Source organism: Melopsittacus undulatus, chromosome 12, assembly GCF_012275295.1.
Source record: "Melopsittacus undulatus isolate bMelUnd1 chromosome 12, bMelUnd1.mat.Z, whole genome shotgun sequence".
In the NCBI taxonomy this organism is placed as follows: domain Eukaryota; kingdom Metazoa; phylum Chordata; class Aves; order Psittaciformes; family Psittaculidae; genus Melopsittacus; species Melopsittacus undulatus.
The window spans coordinates 2,209,421-2,228,029 of record NC_047538.1 but is presented as its reverse complement, the minus strand read 5'-3'; the positions used below and the strand labels follow the sequence as shown (position 1 = coordinate 2,228,029).

At 43.9% G+C, this 18,609-nt stretch overlaps 1 protein-coding gene across 1 annotated transcript; it reads left to right on the top strand.

Moving 5' to 3' along the window:
- Positions 1–1,630: 1,630 nt before the first annotated feature.
- Positions 1,631–18,184, top strand: MICOS10 (mitochondrial contact site and cristae organizing system subunit 10). The gene is made up of 4 exons (XM_005145428.4): positions 1,631–1,776; positions 14,265–14,312; positions 14,912–15,021; positions 17,938–18,184. Exons 1-4 carry the CDS (start codon positions 1,710–1,712, stop codon positions 17,944–17,946), a joined length of 234 nt encoding a protein of 77 aa, XP_005145485.1. The 5' UTR covers positions 1,631–1,709; the 3' UTR covers positions 17,947–18,184.
- The last annotated feature ends 425 nt before the right edge of the window (positions 18,185–18,609 follow it).

Below are 18,609 nucleotides of genomic sequence, written 5' to 3'. Positions count from 1 at the left end.
CAACTCAACCATTAATGAAGCACCTTCTAGTCCAACAACTCACCACAACTCCCTTCAGCCCCAAAGAAACAGCGCTTTCCAGGCAGCTTAGCAGCCTGAAAGTAAGTGTGAAGTGAGACTACACATTGGCCTGCACTGGGTACGTGGTTTTTTGCCAAAGAGAAGACCACATTTTTGGCTTGCTTCTAAAAACCTGAATTTTGGGGGAAAAAATAAGGAGGTGTCAGGTATTTTCCCCTTTCTGCTATTTCCCAGAGCTGTTTGGACATGAGAAGGTGGAGCTGGCGCATCAGCCACTGGTTTCACAAAACACTTATCTGGCGAGTTAAAAACCTGCTCCATCATGGTGGTGCTTTTATAAGTAACCTGATGCATGGTTCTATTTTTGATATAACTCTGCAGCAGTGCAAACTGATTTGAGTAAATTGCAGGGGGGGGGGAAAGAGAATAGAAAGCTCCTTTTACAAAAGAACAAGAGCTGCCTTCTCCAGGGACACCTCTTAAACCTGCAAGGACTTAGTTTAACCATATGCCTTCTAAAAAAGGTTTGTAAAAAGCCTTTTTTTTAACTATGTAAAAATAATGGGAAATTGTGATGGTTCAGTGATACGTGAAGGAGTTGAGCTAAACTAAATACAGAAAAAAACCTTTCCTCATTACTCTAGCTCAAACCCAATTTTAATTTTAAGGCCAATTAAACGCAAGCCATAATAACTTCAGAAAATGTTTGCCAGCTTCAGAATGTTTTGACTCCTATTTGCTGCTTTAGTCTTTAATTGACTTGTTCAAGAACTTCCAGTTTTACGAAGCAGTAAAACCTCCTCCTCTGCAGCCTGACGACACTGTCAGAAATCAAATCACTGCAGCTAAAAATTGCCTTACCCAGTACAAATGGGGACATTTGTACTTGAAAAACACCCTCTGTTTTTTCCACAAGGTTTCTAGAGAATGACTTCCAGAAAAGCCCACACAACATTTGCAACACAAATTTCATTACAGTGCATTTGAAGCTATTCACACTTACGTTGCTGGTCCTACAATGCACACTCCAGGATGTGCCAGAGACCCATAAAACATTGGGAACCCTTCCCATGACTCTTTAGCTTAAGATTAGCTTCCCAGTGAATTGAGCAGCTACTTATTTTTACAACTAAACAAGAAGATGTTGGGCCCAGGTTGCTTTTATTTAAGAGGTGATGGGTAGGGATTGGCAGCAGCTGGTTTTTCACACACCTGTACCTCATTTCAGGCTCTAAAGATAAGTTTAGGCCAACAGGCAAAGGTGCAGGATTTTGGGGGCTGTATGTTCAGTGGGGCAAATGCAACCTGAGACAGATAACACCAAAAGTAGGCTCTTACCAAGGATGAAGTGAGAGCCCTAAGGGGAGCTGGTCAACCAGAGGTGAGCCCAAGCAGGGGCAGAGGGAGCTGCCTGAAGATAGGTATCCTGCCTTAGACTGAGGGATACAGGCCTTAACAAGGACAAGCGGGAGCCGTGGCTAAAGTGGTGTAGCCCAGGAATGGAAAAATAGGCTTTTGGGCCGGGCCCAAGGTCGAGGTCTGCGGCCACCGGTAACCTTGACAACGGCGGCCACAGGGGAATCTCGCGAGATCTGGCGCCGCGCCGTTTGCCCGCGCTGGTAGATCTCGCGAGAGTTTCTTGGGGGAGGAGGTGAGGACACGGCGTGAGGTGGGAGGGGACGGGCAAGATGGCGTCGGAGGGTGAGCTGGGCAGGAAGTGGGACCGGTGTCTGGCGGACTCCGCCGTCAAGCTGGGTAAGGGCGGGGAGGGCAGGGCGGAGGGGGAGGACCCGGGGAGGAGCGGCGGCAGCGGCCCGCCGGGCGCCTCGGGGCTTTGGAGAGCCGCCGGCCGTGCGGCCCCACGGTGTGGCCGGGATGGGCCCTGTGAGGCCCGGTGCTCTCCCCCCACTCCGGGCCCAGCTTAGGTCGGCGGTGTCATCGGTGCGGCGGGCGGGAGCGGGGCCTGTCCTGCGGCTCTGCTCTCAGCGCAGGGCAGCGGTGCCGCGGGGAGCGGTGCAACGATGATGAGCAGGGCGGCCCCGGGCCTGGCAAGGTGACCTTGGCCGCGGGCACGGACCCCTTTTGGGCCCGCTTCCATAACAGCCCCGCGTTCTTCTCCCCCGATCCGGTGTTGTCTTACCTGTTGTCCGGTAGCGGTGGGTCTGTGTTGACCTCTGGTTGCTCCCTCTGTTGAAGATGAGACGTTTCCGTGTGTAATGTCGCTCAGTACTGAGCTCCGCGGCCAGCGGGACGCCTCCCGCCCTGAATGAATGGGCCACCGGTTGGCATCACCGGGGCCGTGAGGGCCGCGACCTTGCCTGCCTTTAGTTGCGCTATGACGGCGGCTTGGTTTTCAAAACCTGCTTGTGCAGAGCTGCTCACATCACTCAGCGTACGAGGTGGGCTGTGTTTATTAAAAGCAATGCTCTGCGTGACACGCTGATAGCTTTGGCATGTGTTGCTTAGTACAGTGTGTGGAGTTTGACATTGAGAAGCTTTCCGTCCGGTGTCCCAACCCTGCAGAGAGTTGTGCTTTAAGTAGGGGAGCAGTTGTGACAGTTTGCTTTAAGCAGGGCAACAGTTCTCTTGGTTTTCTTCCCTGTTTATTTGTCCCTAAAGTTAGCACTGTGGTGCTAGCAAACATTTCAGAGCATGTCACTTGGAACTGTGGCCTTTATGAGTGGTTGTGCTTTTCATGTGACAGGCTGGCAAGTCGACTAGACAGAGGTTGTGGCTTTCTGAAATGTGTATGTTAAAGCAAATCTTTAAATGCAATGTACAGAGCAAGAAGTGAAGTATCTGACACAAAAGGATGTATTCCATGTTGGTGCTGATGTTTCTCTTAGGACCATAAATTATATCTGAGAAATATGAATGTTTATTTCTTGTTGCTGTAGTGGCTTTATGCTTGAAAGCTGATGAGGAATTCAGGGGGGTTAGTTGCCTAATACTTTTCCATTAGAAAAGCTGTTTAATAGTTGTAAGTAAACTGAAACTTCCATTGTTTATATCAGGCCTTTGAAAAGTGTCAAGTGCTCCAGAGCAATGTTTTCCCGTATGAAATTCTACTCAGGTTTGTCTGACAAACACATCCAGATCTGTTTATGTTTCTGTAGCACTGGTTGCTTTATCATAAAATATTAAGTATGCCAAATTATAAACAAGAACTTGTTCTGTGCTGCAGCTGTACATGAACATGTAGGAATCCTGTGCATGGGAAGTCTTTCTCAGAGGCTGAAAGATGTGGATACAGGGTTGATTTCGATACAACATGTCTCTTGAGTAAGCCTTTCCTCTTAACTTGTTGGGGTTTTCCATCCTAAAGCAGCAGCAAAAGAAAACATGCTTAGACTTTCTGCACTACTCCTTTAGACCAAGATTCCCAGTGTGGGCTTCAGGATGGCACTGGGTAAAGGTCTCAATAAAATTGATGTTTTTCATTAGATTGCCCCAAACCAGCACAAGCTGCAGCTCTTTAGCACTAAACCCCATGTGATGGCCTCAGACACATACTGCTTTTCATGTGTGAAAACATTCCTCTATTTTGTGTGTTGCTGTGATTGATCCAGTAGCTGAAGCATCTGTGCTGGTGACCTCCGCTGTATTAACAGCAAATGACTCTATAGGAACTTTGGAAGTCAGAACAGCCTCAAAGTTGCTTCATGCTCCAGTAGTTTGTGACTGAAGGTGGTGATGGCGTTTAACTGCAAAGTGAGTTGCATTAACACAAACATTGGCTGGAATGATCACTCTGCTCTTAGTGCTCAGGAAGGATGTAATGAACGTACAGGAAGGAAACTGCAGCCACAAAAAGGAGAAGTCCTACACATAGAATCAAACAAGTTCATAGAGACTGTTAATTGCATGCTTACAACACCAACTTTCTCAGTCTGTCTTGGTGGAAATGAATGTTTGCAGGGACTTCAAAAACCCGTGTGTTTGTGGTGACTGTTTTTGTAATATTACTGCAAATTTTGCTGGAGTTCTAATAAACCATCCAGGGCAGTTGTTATACTGGAAAAAAGAAGAAAGAAAATAAACTCTTTTTACTTTGAAATATTGTTGCTTATTATGTGGGATAAAGAAGTTTACCAAATCTTCACTTCTTACTCTCTACAACTACCTGACAGGAGATTGTAGTGCGGTGGGGTCAGTCTCTTTTCCCAAGTAACAATTGACTGGGCTAGAGGAAATGGCCTCAAGCTGCCCCAGGGCAGGTTTAGATGGAGCTGAGGAACAATTCCTGCCCCAGAGGGTGCTCAGGCATTGGAACAGGCTGCCCAGGGCAGAGCTGCAGTCACCGTCCCTGCAAGTGTTCACACATGGTGTAGAGGAGGCCCTCAGTGCCATGGGTTAGTGGTGGCCTTGGCAGTGCTGGGGTAAAGGTTGGACTTGATGATCTTGAAGGGCTTTTCCAACCTCATTAATTCAATGATTCTGTTTGTAGGACTGTTCCTTTTAGTGGCTGCAGTTTCCTTCCTGTGCCTTCATTACATCCTTCCTGAGCACTAATACCAGAGATCATTCCAGCCAGTGGCTGGGGAAAGACAAACATTGTCATTAGTCCTGTGTTTTCACATTCCAGACCCTGTAAACAGAGGAAAGCACTGAATTTCTGATGCCTTGCCCATGTGACGGTTCTCCATTGTCTGAGAACTGTAGAGACAGGTAACTCCTGTGGATTAATTTGAGGGCTGGAGGGACATGGGAAGCAGGAGAGTGAGAAGGGGAAGCAGTGGCTATCAGGATGATTTTATTAGCCCCTAGTATGTTGTTTAAAGACTAGCTGGTGGCTTTGCAGCCTGTCCTATATTGTGTGGGTCTGTCTGGCTTACCACTACACTTTGGTAAGCCGGTGTGTTTGTAGTTATGCTCTGCTGTTTTAGTTGGAGATGGAGCTCCCAGGAGAAACTTGATCTCCTGCCACTAAAATGTCCAAACTACATATTTATCTTGTAATACATCTTTTGAAATGCTGTATTATTTTTGACCTCTTGAGCGCTACCTGTATCCATGTTGTAATTTGGTATTAAACCTCTTTTTCCTGTTAGTTCAAAACAGAATGTGTTGTCAGGCGTTGGTAAGATGGTATTTCAGTTCAAAGAGTAAAGTGCTGTAAGCCCACACGAAACACTGAAACATTGTTCAGTGGAGTTTATGTGCTCACCTCTCTTTTGCTAGGGTTGATGTTTATTTGGTTTTCTCTGATGAAGATGGGGTTAGGTATTTTGTTCCCCTTCCCTATCTTTCACCCTATTTCCCTTTCATTTTAATAATTTAACTTTCTGTTCCATCTTGTCTTCCTGATAGGGTTTTTCTTACTCATGAGAAAAGTTGCTCATTTTATGTGTGGGGAAGGAGAATCTAAGCATAGTGGGTTTCTTTTCCTTCCCAGCTTGCAAAGCTTTATATGCTCCTGTGTCTTTTCCAACCTTCACAACCATTTATTTCCCTTTATTGGATGAGCTCTGCAGTGGAGGGACAGGAAGTAAATAGTGTTGTGGTCTTCTTCCATCCTACCAGCTCCAAACTCTGGCTAAAGATTTTGTTTGTTTAACTTATTGGTCTTTCATGCCTGTTTCTTTGGAAAGACTGTTAGTCATGAGGGACTGGCAGAGTTGGTTTTTCTCTGCAAGGCTATGCTTTTGGACAAACCATTGTTATATGCTGTTTCCAGTAAATAGGGAGGCAATAGTGGTGCTGTTGACATGCTGAAGGGAAGGGATGTCATCCACAGGGACCTTGACATGCTTGAGAGGTGGCCAATGCCAACCTCATGAAGTTCAGCAAAGCGAAGTGCAAGGTCCTGCACCTGGGTTGAGAAGAGATTCAGAGCAGCCTGAGAATGACTTGGGGGTGTTGGTCACTTGGAAATTGAACAAGACCCCTCTTCAGTGTGTGCTTGAGCCCAGAACCCTGCTGTGTGCTAAGCTGCATCCCCTGAGCATGAGCAGCAGGTCAAGGGTGGTGATCCTGCCCCTCTACTCTGCTCTCGTGACACTCCACTTGCAGCACTGTGTGCAGTGCTGGTGTCCCCAACACAAGAAGGACACGGAGCTGCTGGAGCAAGTCCAGAGGAAGCCATGAGGAGGATGGTCACGGGCTAGAGCACCTCCCATATGGAGATAGGCTGAAAACACTGGGGCTGTTCAGCCTGGAGAAGAGAAGCTGCGTGGAGAGCTCAGAGCAGCTTCCAGAGTCTGAAAGGGGTTACAGGGATGCTGGAGTGGGGCTCTTCATCAGGAACTGTAGCAACAGGACAAGGGGTGATGGGTTCAAACTGAAACAGGGGAAGTTCAGGTTGGAGATAAGGCAGAAGCTCTTCCCTGTGAGGCTGCTGAGGCGCTGACACAGGGTGCCCAGAGAAGCTGTGGCTGCCCCCCTTGAGCTGGCAGTGCTCAAGGCCAGGTTGGACAACGGGCTTGGAGCAAGCTGGTCCAGTGGAAGGTGTCCTTGCCCATGGCAGGGGTTTGGAAGTGGATGAACTTTAAGGTCCCTTCCAACCCAAACCAGTCTGGGATTCTATAATAAACAGTGTACGTGTAAGGGGCGGGAGCTTTGTGTGCCTGTGTGTGTTGGTTTGTTTTGAAACTGTAGTAGTGAGTTGAATGCTGATTTACCTGACACTGAAAGGTAATCCCAGGCAAGCTGTTTGCTTCTTGCCTTGTGTGTTAAGTTGTTGTGCTGAAGTTCTTTGTTCTTTTTTTTGTTTCAGCAGTGAAGTGTTTCGGTGTATCTCTGTGACAGACCAAAATCCAGCCTGGAAGCTTGTAAATAGCCCAGTGTAGGGATGTTCATTTTCCTCTAATCCTCTGTTTTGACATCTGAAAGGAAAACACTTCTAATTTCCATTTAATAGGAATTTTGTAAGAGAAAAGGGCACTTTCAGCTCTCCTGCAAACTGCTGCATGATTTCTTCAAGTTTGCATCATCTGGGCTGCTTCAATGGCTGTTTCTGTTAATAACAGTGGTGTTACTGTATTGCATTCCACAGATTGACTATTTCAGAAGGAACCATTGTATAGATTGCACTGTCAGTATTTTTAAATAATCCTTCCCATGGTTATGAATAGGATCAAGTCAGTCTATCTAATGATAAAGCTTGATTATACTTCCTGAAAACTGGATTAGACTTTCTCTAAATATACAAAAATCCTGAAATTCTTGGTTTGAAGTGATCTGGGGAGTATTTTTCTTGGTGATTGTAATGTGGCTGTTCAGTCTTACCTACTGGGTCAAATGAGTGGGTTCTTCATTTGGGATTTTCTTTCTAATAATGGAGAGCACAGCTATTATGTGAACACACAACTGCATTGTGATGTTTACTCTGTTTGCAACCTCAAGCTATTTTCCTCTCTTGTGCAGGAGAAGATCCAATCCTAAGATCCAGTCTTATTAGTCTGATCTTGCAGCAGCCCAAGTAGTGTAAATATTAACTGCTTATGGCTTAGCCTGTGTGGGGAGGCAATGCAGCCAACAAGATGATGTTTGATTTGGAAGAGGTGGCTAAATGCTGTTCTGAGAACAGGCATTTAGTCAAAATCTAACAGCAATATTTAGCTATGTTGTTTGCAGACTTCTGAGTGCAATGACTGTCTACAAATTGGGGGCTTATTATCTTATTTTGGAGGAAAAAGATGAGGAATCTTTAGGAATCCAGGCCTCTCCTCTGTTGACTGCATTGCATCCTGCTGTTCTTGGGGCTGGCTGTCCCATGGAGTCAGGCAGCTTTGCCCTGCCTATGTGTGCCCTTGCACACTGTGAGCAACACTGGGGGAAGCCTTACTCAACCCTTGCTTCAGCCTGCTCTTGGCAACACTCACAGTGTGCTACAACACCTGAGAGATCTGTGATACCCACCTGATAGTGCGGCCATTTATAACAGCCTATGTAAGATCTCCTGTGCTGTGAATGAATCCAAGGTGCACTGCTTCTTCCTTCTCTGCACTAGTGCATTGATAAGATGTCACCTGGGCCTTCTTTGGGAGGTGGCATGTGGTCTTATGGTCCAGGGGAAGGGGGCTCTGAAGTAATGTCCTAAAGCACTTGTTTGGTCCTTAATAGCAGCAAGTGGAAACAACTCTTTGTTCTCTGTTAAGTCAGAGTTCTCTGGGAAAATCTTTTCAGGGCTATTGGCACATCCTTGATGATAACAAATTAAATAGTGAGAGATTTGAGAAGGATCAGAGGCTGCTTTCTGTAGCCATTCTGCTAGTGAGGTGCCATCATAAGGCTTCTTGCTCCAAACTGCCTCTTTCTTCACTGGGCCAGTAGACGTCAGTACTGGTCAACCTACACTGGATGGGTGTGAAGAAGTGTGATTGCCAACCCACAGAGCTAGGCTTGCAGAAGCCCTGCATGTGAATATGTTTATTCCAGCTAAACTTTTCTTCTTAGCAGTGCTATTGTTTCCATTAGTGCAATATTTTCTTACAGTAAGACAAGGTAAAGTTTTCTGTCAGAGGTATATTTTCCATATAATAAGTATCTTGCTGATTTCTTACATATGTGCTTCTAAAGCAAGTGCTACCTGGATTTTGTCTAAAAGCTTGATGCAAGAACCTTTGTTGCATGGTCTGTTCAGAGTATCTTCCACTCTTTTCCCCTTCCCCTCTTTAAAGAAGGAAGAAATGCTCTGCCCTCTCACCAGCTCATTCACTGGTCTGAGGATGGGAAGTTCCTGGGCCACTACAGGACTACCACTGTGATTGCTTGGAGGTGCTAACAGGGATATTTCCATCTGGGAAGTGCTGATGTCTATCTCAGTTTAACCTCTGGGTGGTGGGTGACCTGCAGCAGTGCTTAAGGGTGGAAGGCAGCTCTTGAAAGCATGTCAGGATCTTTATATTATAAAGGTATTTGGATACTTTTATTTGGTGTTACTGCAGTTGAATGCTAGAAGAAAACACACTTTTCCTTGCCTCTTCCTCGAGTGCTTGGTGTATAGTTTCATGATGTTTTCTTCTAGTGTCCTTGCTCATTTTTCTCTCTGCTACATAAACACTCCACACAACAGGGGATATGAGAATGAAAGCTTCAGAGTTGGAGTCTGACTCCTGCCATGGAAGACCTTGCTAAGAGTCTGCTTAAGATTAGTTCTGTCTGTAAAGAAGTGATTTAATGGTCTCAGGTTTCTGACTGGTGCATGAAGAAGGATCTGCTCCCTGCTTTTGAGAAAAAACATATCCATCTATCCTGACAGAGTGGGATTGGAGGGCAAAGGATGGGACACTGCTTGCCTTCTTTGTTTTGAAGATCCTGACCTATTGTGGATGTTCCCTTCCCTAAAGCGAATTTCAGTGCTGGACTGAGCTAATACTCATTTGAAACTTCCAGTGCATCAGGCCCATGGGTGAGGTCTGCTGTTGGACCTTGGAGCTATAGCTGTCACTGTCTCCAGAGAGGAACTAACAGAGGTTGACACGTTTTCTTGATCCTAATGGAAGCAAGCTCTGTTCCTGGCTGTGAAGAAATCTTTGTTGGGGCAAGTCCATGACCTATTTTAGAGAGTCTTGTCTGTACAGGGTAGTTGCTGTTTTCTTAGAACAAGACACCATCTTCCAGGAGCTCTTTCTTCATTTTAGTTCAGTAATTTAGTTCTTTTACTTGTCAAATAAGAGAATGTGAAGGGGAGGAGGCTGCAGGTCTGTTTTGTACTGGTGTGTAAGGAATGTCAGAGGAAAAGAAGAGTGGGTTTTTTTTATCATCAGATTAAGTAATTGAAAAACTTCCAGTGCTATAGTAACAGCAACACTGCAGTAACAACCAGATGTCAATGAGCACATTTGAATCCTTCTATTTTAAGTTTCAAGCTGTTGAAGAAAAGTGTAAAATTCTTTAATCTGGAGAAGCCTTGGCAGGACCTTATGGCCCAATACAACTGCCTGACAGGAGGTTGTAGTGAGGAGGGATCTGTCTCTTCTCTCAAGGAACAAATGACAGGACAAGAGGAAACGGCCTCAAGCTGCACCAGGGCAGGTTTAGATGGAGCTGAGGAACAATTCCTGCCCCAGAGGGTGCTCAGGCATTGGAACAGGCTGCCCAGGGCAGGGCTGCAGTCATCATCCCTGCAAGTGTTCACACACAGTGTAGGCCTCAGTGCCATGGGTTAGTGGTGGCCTTGGCAGTGCTGGGGTAAGGGTTGGACTTGACTTAAAGGTCTTTTCCAGCCTGCTCAATTCTATGTATCTAGGTGTGGCAGCCTCACTAGCTGCTTCAGCCTGTACTCAGGTACTTCAGCCTGTACTTCAGCTACTTGGGTAACCTAGGAAGGAACTGTGTAGTAGCACTGTTGGGGGGACTGTTAATTAAATTTATAGAAGCAGCTTTTCCCAGATGTTCCTGGAACAGGAGCCTGTCTTGAAGATTTGTGTTTCTCTCTGAGACACTTTGATGGTGTCCTGTTGGGTCTGTGGCGCGTGCTCGCTGTGCGCTGGATTGATTTTAGGTACTGTGACATTTTCCTTGGAAGGTGTATAAGCCAGGAATGAAGAAGTTTTGGAGACTGGGCTTAGTGCCTAATCCCCATTCCATTTGGCTGTGCTGGTCCATGCAGCCGGGGCACTTACTGGAGAGCAGGAGTAAGATGTCCATGGAGCCATCCTATCCCCTGTTGACACTGAGTTGAAGCTGAGGTGATAGATGTGGGGTGGAAGAGGCTGTTTTTCTAGTTAAACATTTTAAACTGTCAGAGGAGGTGAAAAATGAGTTGTACTCTTTCCTGTGGCCTTTTTCTCCAAAGAGTCTCTCATGCAAAAAGAAATGTGCCCTGCATGGATCAAGCCCTTTGCTTCTCCATGTTCGTTTGTTTTTATTGTAAGATAAACCTTTCATGTTTTATTGTTCTGAAGTTAAAGCCTGGCCTAGAGGTGCTGATCCTTAGTAGAAACAGCTGCAGACTGAGTGTCCCCTGCTCAGGTGGGAGGCTCTTTGAAGCAACATGTTGCCTCTTATAAAGGAAATTGAGCATGTGAGAACTTAAACCTGTAAAAGCCATCAACAGCTCTGCCATTGTTTATCTCTGGTGTAACTTTATATAGAATTAAAGTAAAATGCCTCATTCTGCTTCCAAAATGAGATGGTTTTAGCTCCCTTCTGGTCCTGGAGACACAGGAAATGACCGCATAACCACAAATACTTTCTAGTGGAATGAAGATAAGTGACAAAGTATCCACAGAAATGGGTTCTTAACCAAACAGGCTAAGAAGATAAATGTAACTTCTGGTTTTTAGGTAAACCCAATGTTTAAACATTAAAACTAAAAGATCAAATGCTGTGTATGCACTGGCTGGTGTGAGGGGCACAGCTGAGCATTTCTTGGTTGGGTGTTGTGATGCACAACAGTTTGTAGCACAGACTGTAACTGTTCCTCAGGAAGAAAAGGAATGAGCAAAACTGAGGGAAGCTTCAGTATGTTTGTGGCTTTTTTATCAAGTTGCCTTGTACAGAAACAAAACCCCATCAGCTGCCAGATTCTTCTTGCTCTGTAACATTTAATTACTTAAAGCAAAGCCCTGGATATGTACCATCAATCAGCTTCCATACTCCTCTTCATACTGGGACAGGGTGCAGAGATAGCCTCTAAATTACAAGAAGAATCCCTTCAGCTTCATTGATTCAGAGAAAAGCTTTCTTAGGGAAGGCAGAATGGGTTTTCCTAACTCAGTCGTGCTGGACCACAGCTGCTTTGCAGTGGTGTGTGTTGGGTATTGATGTGGGACAAGTTCTAGGCTTTGGTTTAGGCTCAGGCTGAATTGCAGTTGGCAGAGAGAATAAATTTATCACCTTTAAGAGTATCCTGTAGCTTCCCCCTCAGCCAACAGGAAGCAGCATTGATGGCATCTGTGTGGAGCCCTTACAGATGGAGCTGTAATGGGAGAGAGCATTTGAAGGAGGTGAAAAGAGTTTAAGATAATGCCTATTTCTGGAAGCAGCTGGAAAGAAACTGTATTAACGTAGTGCTTCCTTAGTGCAGGCTTTTTTTGAAGGCAAGAAAGTAAGCAGTTTACCATCAGGCTGGTAAAAAGAATGTGGGTTTGACTGGGAATGTGGAAAATGTGGTGACATTAGAAACTGCTGGGCTGTGCATGGAGATGATGCAGGATTTGTCATCCTGTAAATCATTTCTTACTGATTAGCTAAACTGTTTGGCTTGGCAGAGGAGATCTTTTCCTAGGAGCAGTATCACCATTGCATGGCAAGCCTTCTGAACTGGGCACTTCAGACAATGCTTAGTGCTGTCTGAATAGAAATTACCTCCACAAAGTCCTTTTCAGACCTACAGTGCAACAGCCCAAACCCAAAAGGCAGCAGACTGTGTATTACAGGAGAAGACTGGCAGAGGGAGCTGGGTCAGAGGGCCAAACAGTTGTCATTTGGATGAATTCTTGAAGATAGTCATTATCCTTAATAGCATAAACATTCTATGAGAGCAAACACAGCTGTATTCTAGCAAAGGTACTGAAGGAAGGCTCTACATGGGAAGGAACCAGCTCGTAGCAATGATGTCTCTTCCAGTCCACATCTAAATGCCGGTCAGTGATACAGTGTGAGTAGTTAGCTGCACATGTGAGATGCTTCAAGTGGTGTATCTCTGTCTGAAATGCAGAAAAAGTCTGAAGCTCCAACCAGACATCCGAGGAACTGAGACTTCCCTTTAGCTGTGCAAATGATTAGAGCTAAAGCCTGACCTTCTGTTTCTGAGGTGGCTGGGGGGTTGTGTCAGGATCACTTGGCAGGCAGAGTTCTCCCCTGCACTTGCGTGTTTTGCAAGCCTACTCCAGAGTTGTAATGACCTGGTAGAGTAGTTACCTTTGTCACACTCAAAAAGCTGTAGGAAAATGAAGAGAGTTTTCAAAAGCACCTTGGTTTCCCAGCTTTCAGTAAATGCAGATAGTCCTAACAGGAGAGTAAACATGAGGTGTTTCTTTCTGATCATCTCTTATCACCTCTGGTGTAATAGTCATGGTTTTATAATCAGTGACAAACATGGGGTACTAAGTTAACGTACTAATAATGCAGGAAGTGTTGTTTCATTTCAAGCTGCTGTTAATGTGCTTCTTGCAAGGAAAAAAGTTTAAAGAGTAGAAGGAAACATAGGAAAAAAGACCTAGTCCTGTGTGCCAAGAGAGGGTATTGGATTCTTTGGCATTGTTCTGGCCACATCCCACTTGGTAATGTGTTCAACAGGAGCTGAAATAAGGATCCCATGCTTCTAGGAATATATGAAAAAGATAATATACCTTTAATTAAACTTTTTATATTTCAGTGAGATTTCTTGTAGTGGAGGGAGAGAATTGAAGCCTGTAACAGGATGTGTTTGCTGCAAACCTGAAACTCCTGGGTATCTTGAGCACAGGCATGACTGATTTATTTGTTTTTCCTTTGTTAAACTTCTGTACTTCTGTCCCTTATCTCAACTTCTTGTCTTTAGTGGATAGAATTAAAGGTAGAATTTAGCAACTGAGCTCCAAGTTTTTCCTGTTCTATTTATCGGGCTGTGAGAGGAGTTTTGCAGACTTGCCTGACTTCTTGCAACAAATCATCAGCTCACCTTCCAAGCAAAGCAAAAGTCAGTTTTAAATACACCAGCTGAGTTTTTTAATGGTGCTGGATGGTTTTCCTTTCCTTTTTTTCAACTGCTGCAGTTATTTCTATATATAGTCTTAAGGATGTGAAAAGTCATTCATTCCTAGTGTGTTTAAATATGCTCCATAATGAATGTTGTGGATGTGAAAGATAAGCAGCCTGGAGCTTTCTTTTGTAAGGTATAGGATAACACAAAGCATCAAAGTTTTGCTGCCCTCAGGGCACACATTGAAGCAGTTAAAGTAGTGAGATAACCGAAATACAATAAGATATCCATCTGCAAAATCTAAAGCTCAAGGACACAATAAGTTTTCATTTCAGTGTTTCTCATTTGCTGAGAATGAGCCAAATAGATCTTAATTCCACATTGTAGATGGTGACAGAAATTCAGTAACTTTCTCTGGGATGAGTCTGGTTTGGTGCCCAAATCTGTCTGATAATGGTCTGGTTTGGAATTCTAATCTGAATTAGCTGCTTACAGTTACCTAAGAAAACAAGAAGTAGTATTGCTGTTTAGGAACATTTCTGCTTGGTGCTGAACTACAGGTAGTCTGTTATTTCCGATTTGGAACAAAGAATTCCTGTAAAGAGCTAAATCACTTTGCCTTTACTTTGCATTATATCTTAGTTCTCACTCACTGTGTTTGTTCTTACAGGTGCTGGGTTTGGATTAGGAATTGTTTTCTCAGTCATCTTCTTCAAAAGTAAGTATACTGCAGGAATTTTACTGCCTGGTTCCCTACTTTCTCTTGTAGGTGCAGTTGAAAATAATCTTTGAGGCATGTAAAAATCAGCATGTTAAACTAATTCATTATTGGTCATGTCTTTTGAGCTGACATGGAGTTACGTACAGTGTTAACTGTTGTGTAACAAGGTTGTTCCATGAGGCACCTCTCTAAGCTCCTACTGTGCTCAGCTCAAATGCTGGAATTGCAGGAAACCCTGAGCCAAATGACTGGAGCCATGTGTCTAGACAACAGTTTATGCCAAGCTTGCCAGGGGTTTAAAACTGATCTAAATTCCTCTTTAGTTATGCTTTGGTAAGAGAATAGTTTACAGGAATATCTTGAATTGAGAGATTGATTAGAATCCATTGAATTCTCAGTGTGATGTTTTGCTGTTACTTTTGTTGTTTTGAAGTACTCAGGGTTTTAGCTGATTTGAGAACTTGAAAATGCCTAATATGCCTCTTCCCAGTGATATATTCTTTCTTGGTGCTTATTTAACAACTCTGTCACTCTCATATGAAATAAACAGCTTTTCTTGACTTGGACTTTTCCTCTCTGCTTGCCTTCCCCCACAGGAAGGACATGGCCTATCGCTTTTGGGTCAGGGATGGGGTTAGGAATGGCTTATTCCAATTGTCAACATGACTTCCAGTCTCCATATCTTCTCCATGGTAAATTTGTAAAAGTAAGTATCAGTACTAGTTACTATTAGTTAGTAACTGTTTTAGTTTAGGATGGTACATTTAGACACCATTTAAATAGACAGTCCTCTGCCTTTCCCAAATGAGTGCTAGGAAGGAAAAATTTGTGTTGCCAAAGCTGGGCAGTTCCCCCTCTCTTTAGTAATGTTTAATATCTGGTGTGTTTAGCACTAAACTTACTGGACTGAATACATAGACTTAATTTAACAGACCCAGGTAGGTTTGCCCACAACCTGAAAACAACTATAATAACAATAAGAAAGCTGAAAAACTAAATTAATGGCAAGATTTTTGTCTTCAGACTTAGAAAGAGATGAGCTAGGAAGAAACTGAAAGTTATGTTAGGTAGATCTGCCTGTGGAAGCAGATCTGGGATCTTTTGGGAGTGTTTTTTTTGTTTAGTTGCTTTTTTTTGGTTGGGGTTTTTGGAGTTTTTCAACACGAAAATAATAATCTTGTGTAAGTTTTTTGTCTTGTTTGGCTGGAATCTAATAATTAATCTGACGAAACTGTAAACTTTAAGTAGTTTGGAAGAGGATCATTTAGATGAATTTAGTTTTTTTCACTGACCATGCCAAAAGAAAATACTTAAAACTGGATTAATGAGCAGGAGACATTTGTTCACTCACAAACTGCCTGCAGTGCACTAAGCCCACAGACTGACTCCATCCATATTGCTTTTGTTTCTTCACATATAAGAATTGGGACTGGTTTTGTGGTAATTCATCATGGTGATATCTTGAGGGGAAAAAAAAGGTGTGCATATTTTGGATTCACAAAGCCATGGACTGCTGAAAGCACTTGAGTGATAGCACTGCAGAAGCATCCACCAAGACACATTTACAGTTACTTTAGCATTTCAGAAGGTACTGAGGTAAATGTTCTGCCAGGAGCTTCTCATGGCAAGTACACAGAAGTGCATAAAGTGCTTGTCTGCCTGATGACAGAATCCTGAATGTGGTGTTCCCCTTTTTCATGACACATATACAGCTGGAAGTTGGGTTCAGTCCCCCTCAAATTTACTGGCAGATGAGCTTTTGCCAGCCCTCTGCAGCCCTACCAGACATACCTGCTTATAGACATTCAGCTGTTAAGAAAGGGAAATGGTAACAAGATTCTTGACCAACTTCTTCAAGATGAAATATTTTAGGTAGCAGTATAGAGAAAGAGTGACTTAGATGCAGCAGCTACAACACTGCAGCTCCAGCCCAGAATGGAAATCATGTGCAGCACCCTGCTGGCCAGATCTGCTAACATTAAAATGTGTTAGCTTTCCACACTATCCTGAGGGGATGCCTCCAATTCACATGTCCAGAAAGAAGCTGGAATGACTTGTCTGTGGCTTCATGTGAATGGTAAATGCCCTGCAAGCATTATTCATTCAAGGATGCTTGTTACTAGGGATGTTGAGCAACAGAAAACTGACTTTGGGGTCAGCCCAGTAAGGGATTTTGTTTGGATTAAGGACTAAGCTGTGTGCTGGAGCAAGGGTGGTCCTTTGAAGCATGAGGTAATTGAAAGTGCACTTCAGAGAAGCAGCACAGCTGCCTGCATGGCACAGGACTAGACAAATAGTTTCCAGTGCACTGTCTCCATTGGCCTTCTCTGGCACAGAGAGGCTGAACACACAGAGAGGGAGGTCGTGGATGAAACCATCTAATGGTTAATGCTGTTAATCCTCTCCAAAATGTCGTGTCATGGATAATGGCTCTGGGGTTATTATAACAAAATTATTTCATTTCTGTTGGTTAGGAACATGGAAAATATTGTTACATTATCACTCATCTGTTTTTTTCTTAGAAAATACAGTTATAACTGAACTCTGTAGAACTTCCTTTACAAAATGGAGTCCTGCTGAAATGTTAACTTGTCACAATGTGAGATTCTGCAAGAAACTCTGTTGTTGAGAGAGAAATGTAACATGGATTAACTTGAACCAAATTGTTTCTGGTTTTCTGAGCCTGTCAAGTTCATAGGATCACTCAACTTGGAAAGGACTTCAAGGAGGTCATCTACTCTGACCTCAAGGCAGGGTCAGCTCTGAGGTCAAACCGGGTTACTTGGGGCTTTATTTAGTCTGGATTCTTAATTCTTCAGGCTCAGGTTCTTAATTCAGAATCCTAAGTGAGAATGGAGAGAACAGAGGACCTCCAGGGTACCAGTCAGGAGATTACAGAGTGACTTTGGAGCTGTTGTAGCTGTAACTTGGATAATCATGTTGCCCATCCTTTGGGTTAGTAATTTGATCATGAAACTCACCAATGCAAGAGCCCTTCATCTAGACCAAGAGATTGTTTAAATGCAGACAAGTCTTTGTTTGTGGGCATAAGAGTCTGAGAGCTTTTTAAGTAATTTGCTCAAGTGGATTCCACTGTGATTTCAGCTGAATTTAAAATCAACCTCTAGCAATTATTTGGAGGCTGAGAGTTACAAGGCCTTGATTTCCTTGCAGAATGGGAAGTATCATGTTTTCCAGGTTATTTAGCCTGTATTATTTATCACCCCAAATGCACAAGCCTGTGGTTCGGTGCGGTGTGGGTTACATTGATGTGCAAGAATACAGTCTGGCAAATGAAGCCTTTCCTCCTGCCCTTTGCGGCTTTGATTTCTCTCTGGTTTCTATTCAGTCTGTGAATAGTTACCTTGAACAATAATGCTGGGGTTTCTTGAAGTACCCATTTGATCAGAATGAGGAGTTATGAGCATGAAAACATGCTTCTGGTATGAAAATAGCTGCTTAACTTCTCCATGCTCAACTTCTCAGTCTAGTGAAGGATAAAAATGTTAGCCTACCTTCTGGAAACGTTTCGGAGCCAAGTGGCTTGCTTTACATCGAGCAGCACCTTCTATGTAAGGAACCCAAATGGCTTTTTAATAATATAAGCCTTCTTGCTTTACAGGAACAGTGACTAATGACTAAGACTATCCCAGTGGGAAGGAAGGAGAAATCAATGATTATTCCTCAGGAATACTTGAAGTGCCCCTGGAATAAGCCAACATTCTTCAGTAACGATCACCAGTAACTCTTTATACTCCAACAAACTGTTTCTGTAGATGAAACAAAGTTCTGTTGCTTGTTTTGTATCGTGTCTGCAACGTGCAAGGAAGAGCTCTTCTGGGAAATAAATAAAACAAAAATGGCCTTCTCTGGTGTGTTGACTTTGTATGTGAGTGAGCGAGAGAATGGAAGGAGAGACCTTCAGTGGGAGTACCTTGCAGCTGTGCCCACATGGGTAAAAGCCACTGCGAGAGCTCTTCAGAGGAGACAGCCGTCGTATGTTCCTCTCCACTCTTGAAAGACAACCCCCATCTAACACAGAGTTCAAAGCAGCATTCCCACCTCATAAATCACCCACCAGACCCCTGCTGCTTGTGCTGGTGTTTGGAGAGGAATATAAATACTCCTATGTCCTGTTTGTACAGTTGCCCTTTAAAATTGGAGTTTTGGCCAAAGAGGCAGAAACCAAAAGGGCAAATCCTGTGCGATTGCAGCTAACCAGTGCTGTGTGCTGGAGCTCTGAGTCATGGAGTGACCCAGGTTTGAAGCTTCCCGGGATAGTGGGTGAATTACA

What these genes read in the sequence shown, in the direction of transcription:
- MICOS10 (XM_005145428.4), top strand. Translation starts at nt 1,710, where the DNA reads ATGGCGTCGGAGGGTGAGCTGGGCAGGAAGTGGGACCGGTGTCTGGCG. An exon ending in GGACTCCGCCGTCAAGCTGG is followed by an intron (nt 1,777 to 14,264) that starts GTAAGGGCGGGG and finishes TTGTTCTTACAG; the next exon opens with GTGCTGGGTTTGGATTAGGA. An exon ending in CTCAGTCATCTTCTTCAAAA is followed by an intron (nt 14,313 to 14,911) that starts GTAAGTATACTG and finishes CTTCCCCCACAG; the next exon opens with GAAGGACATGGCCTATCGCT.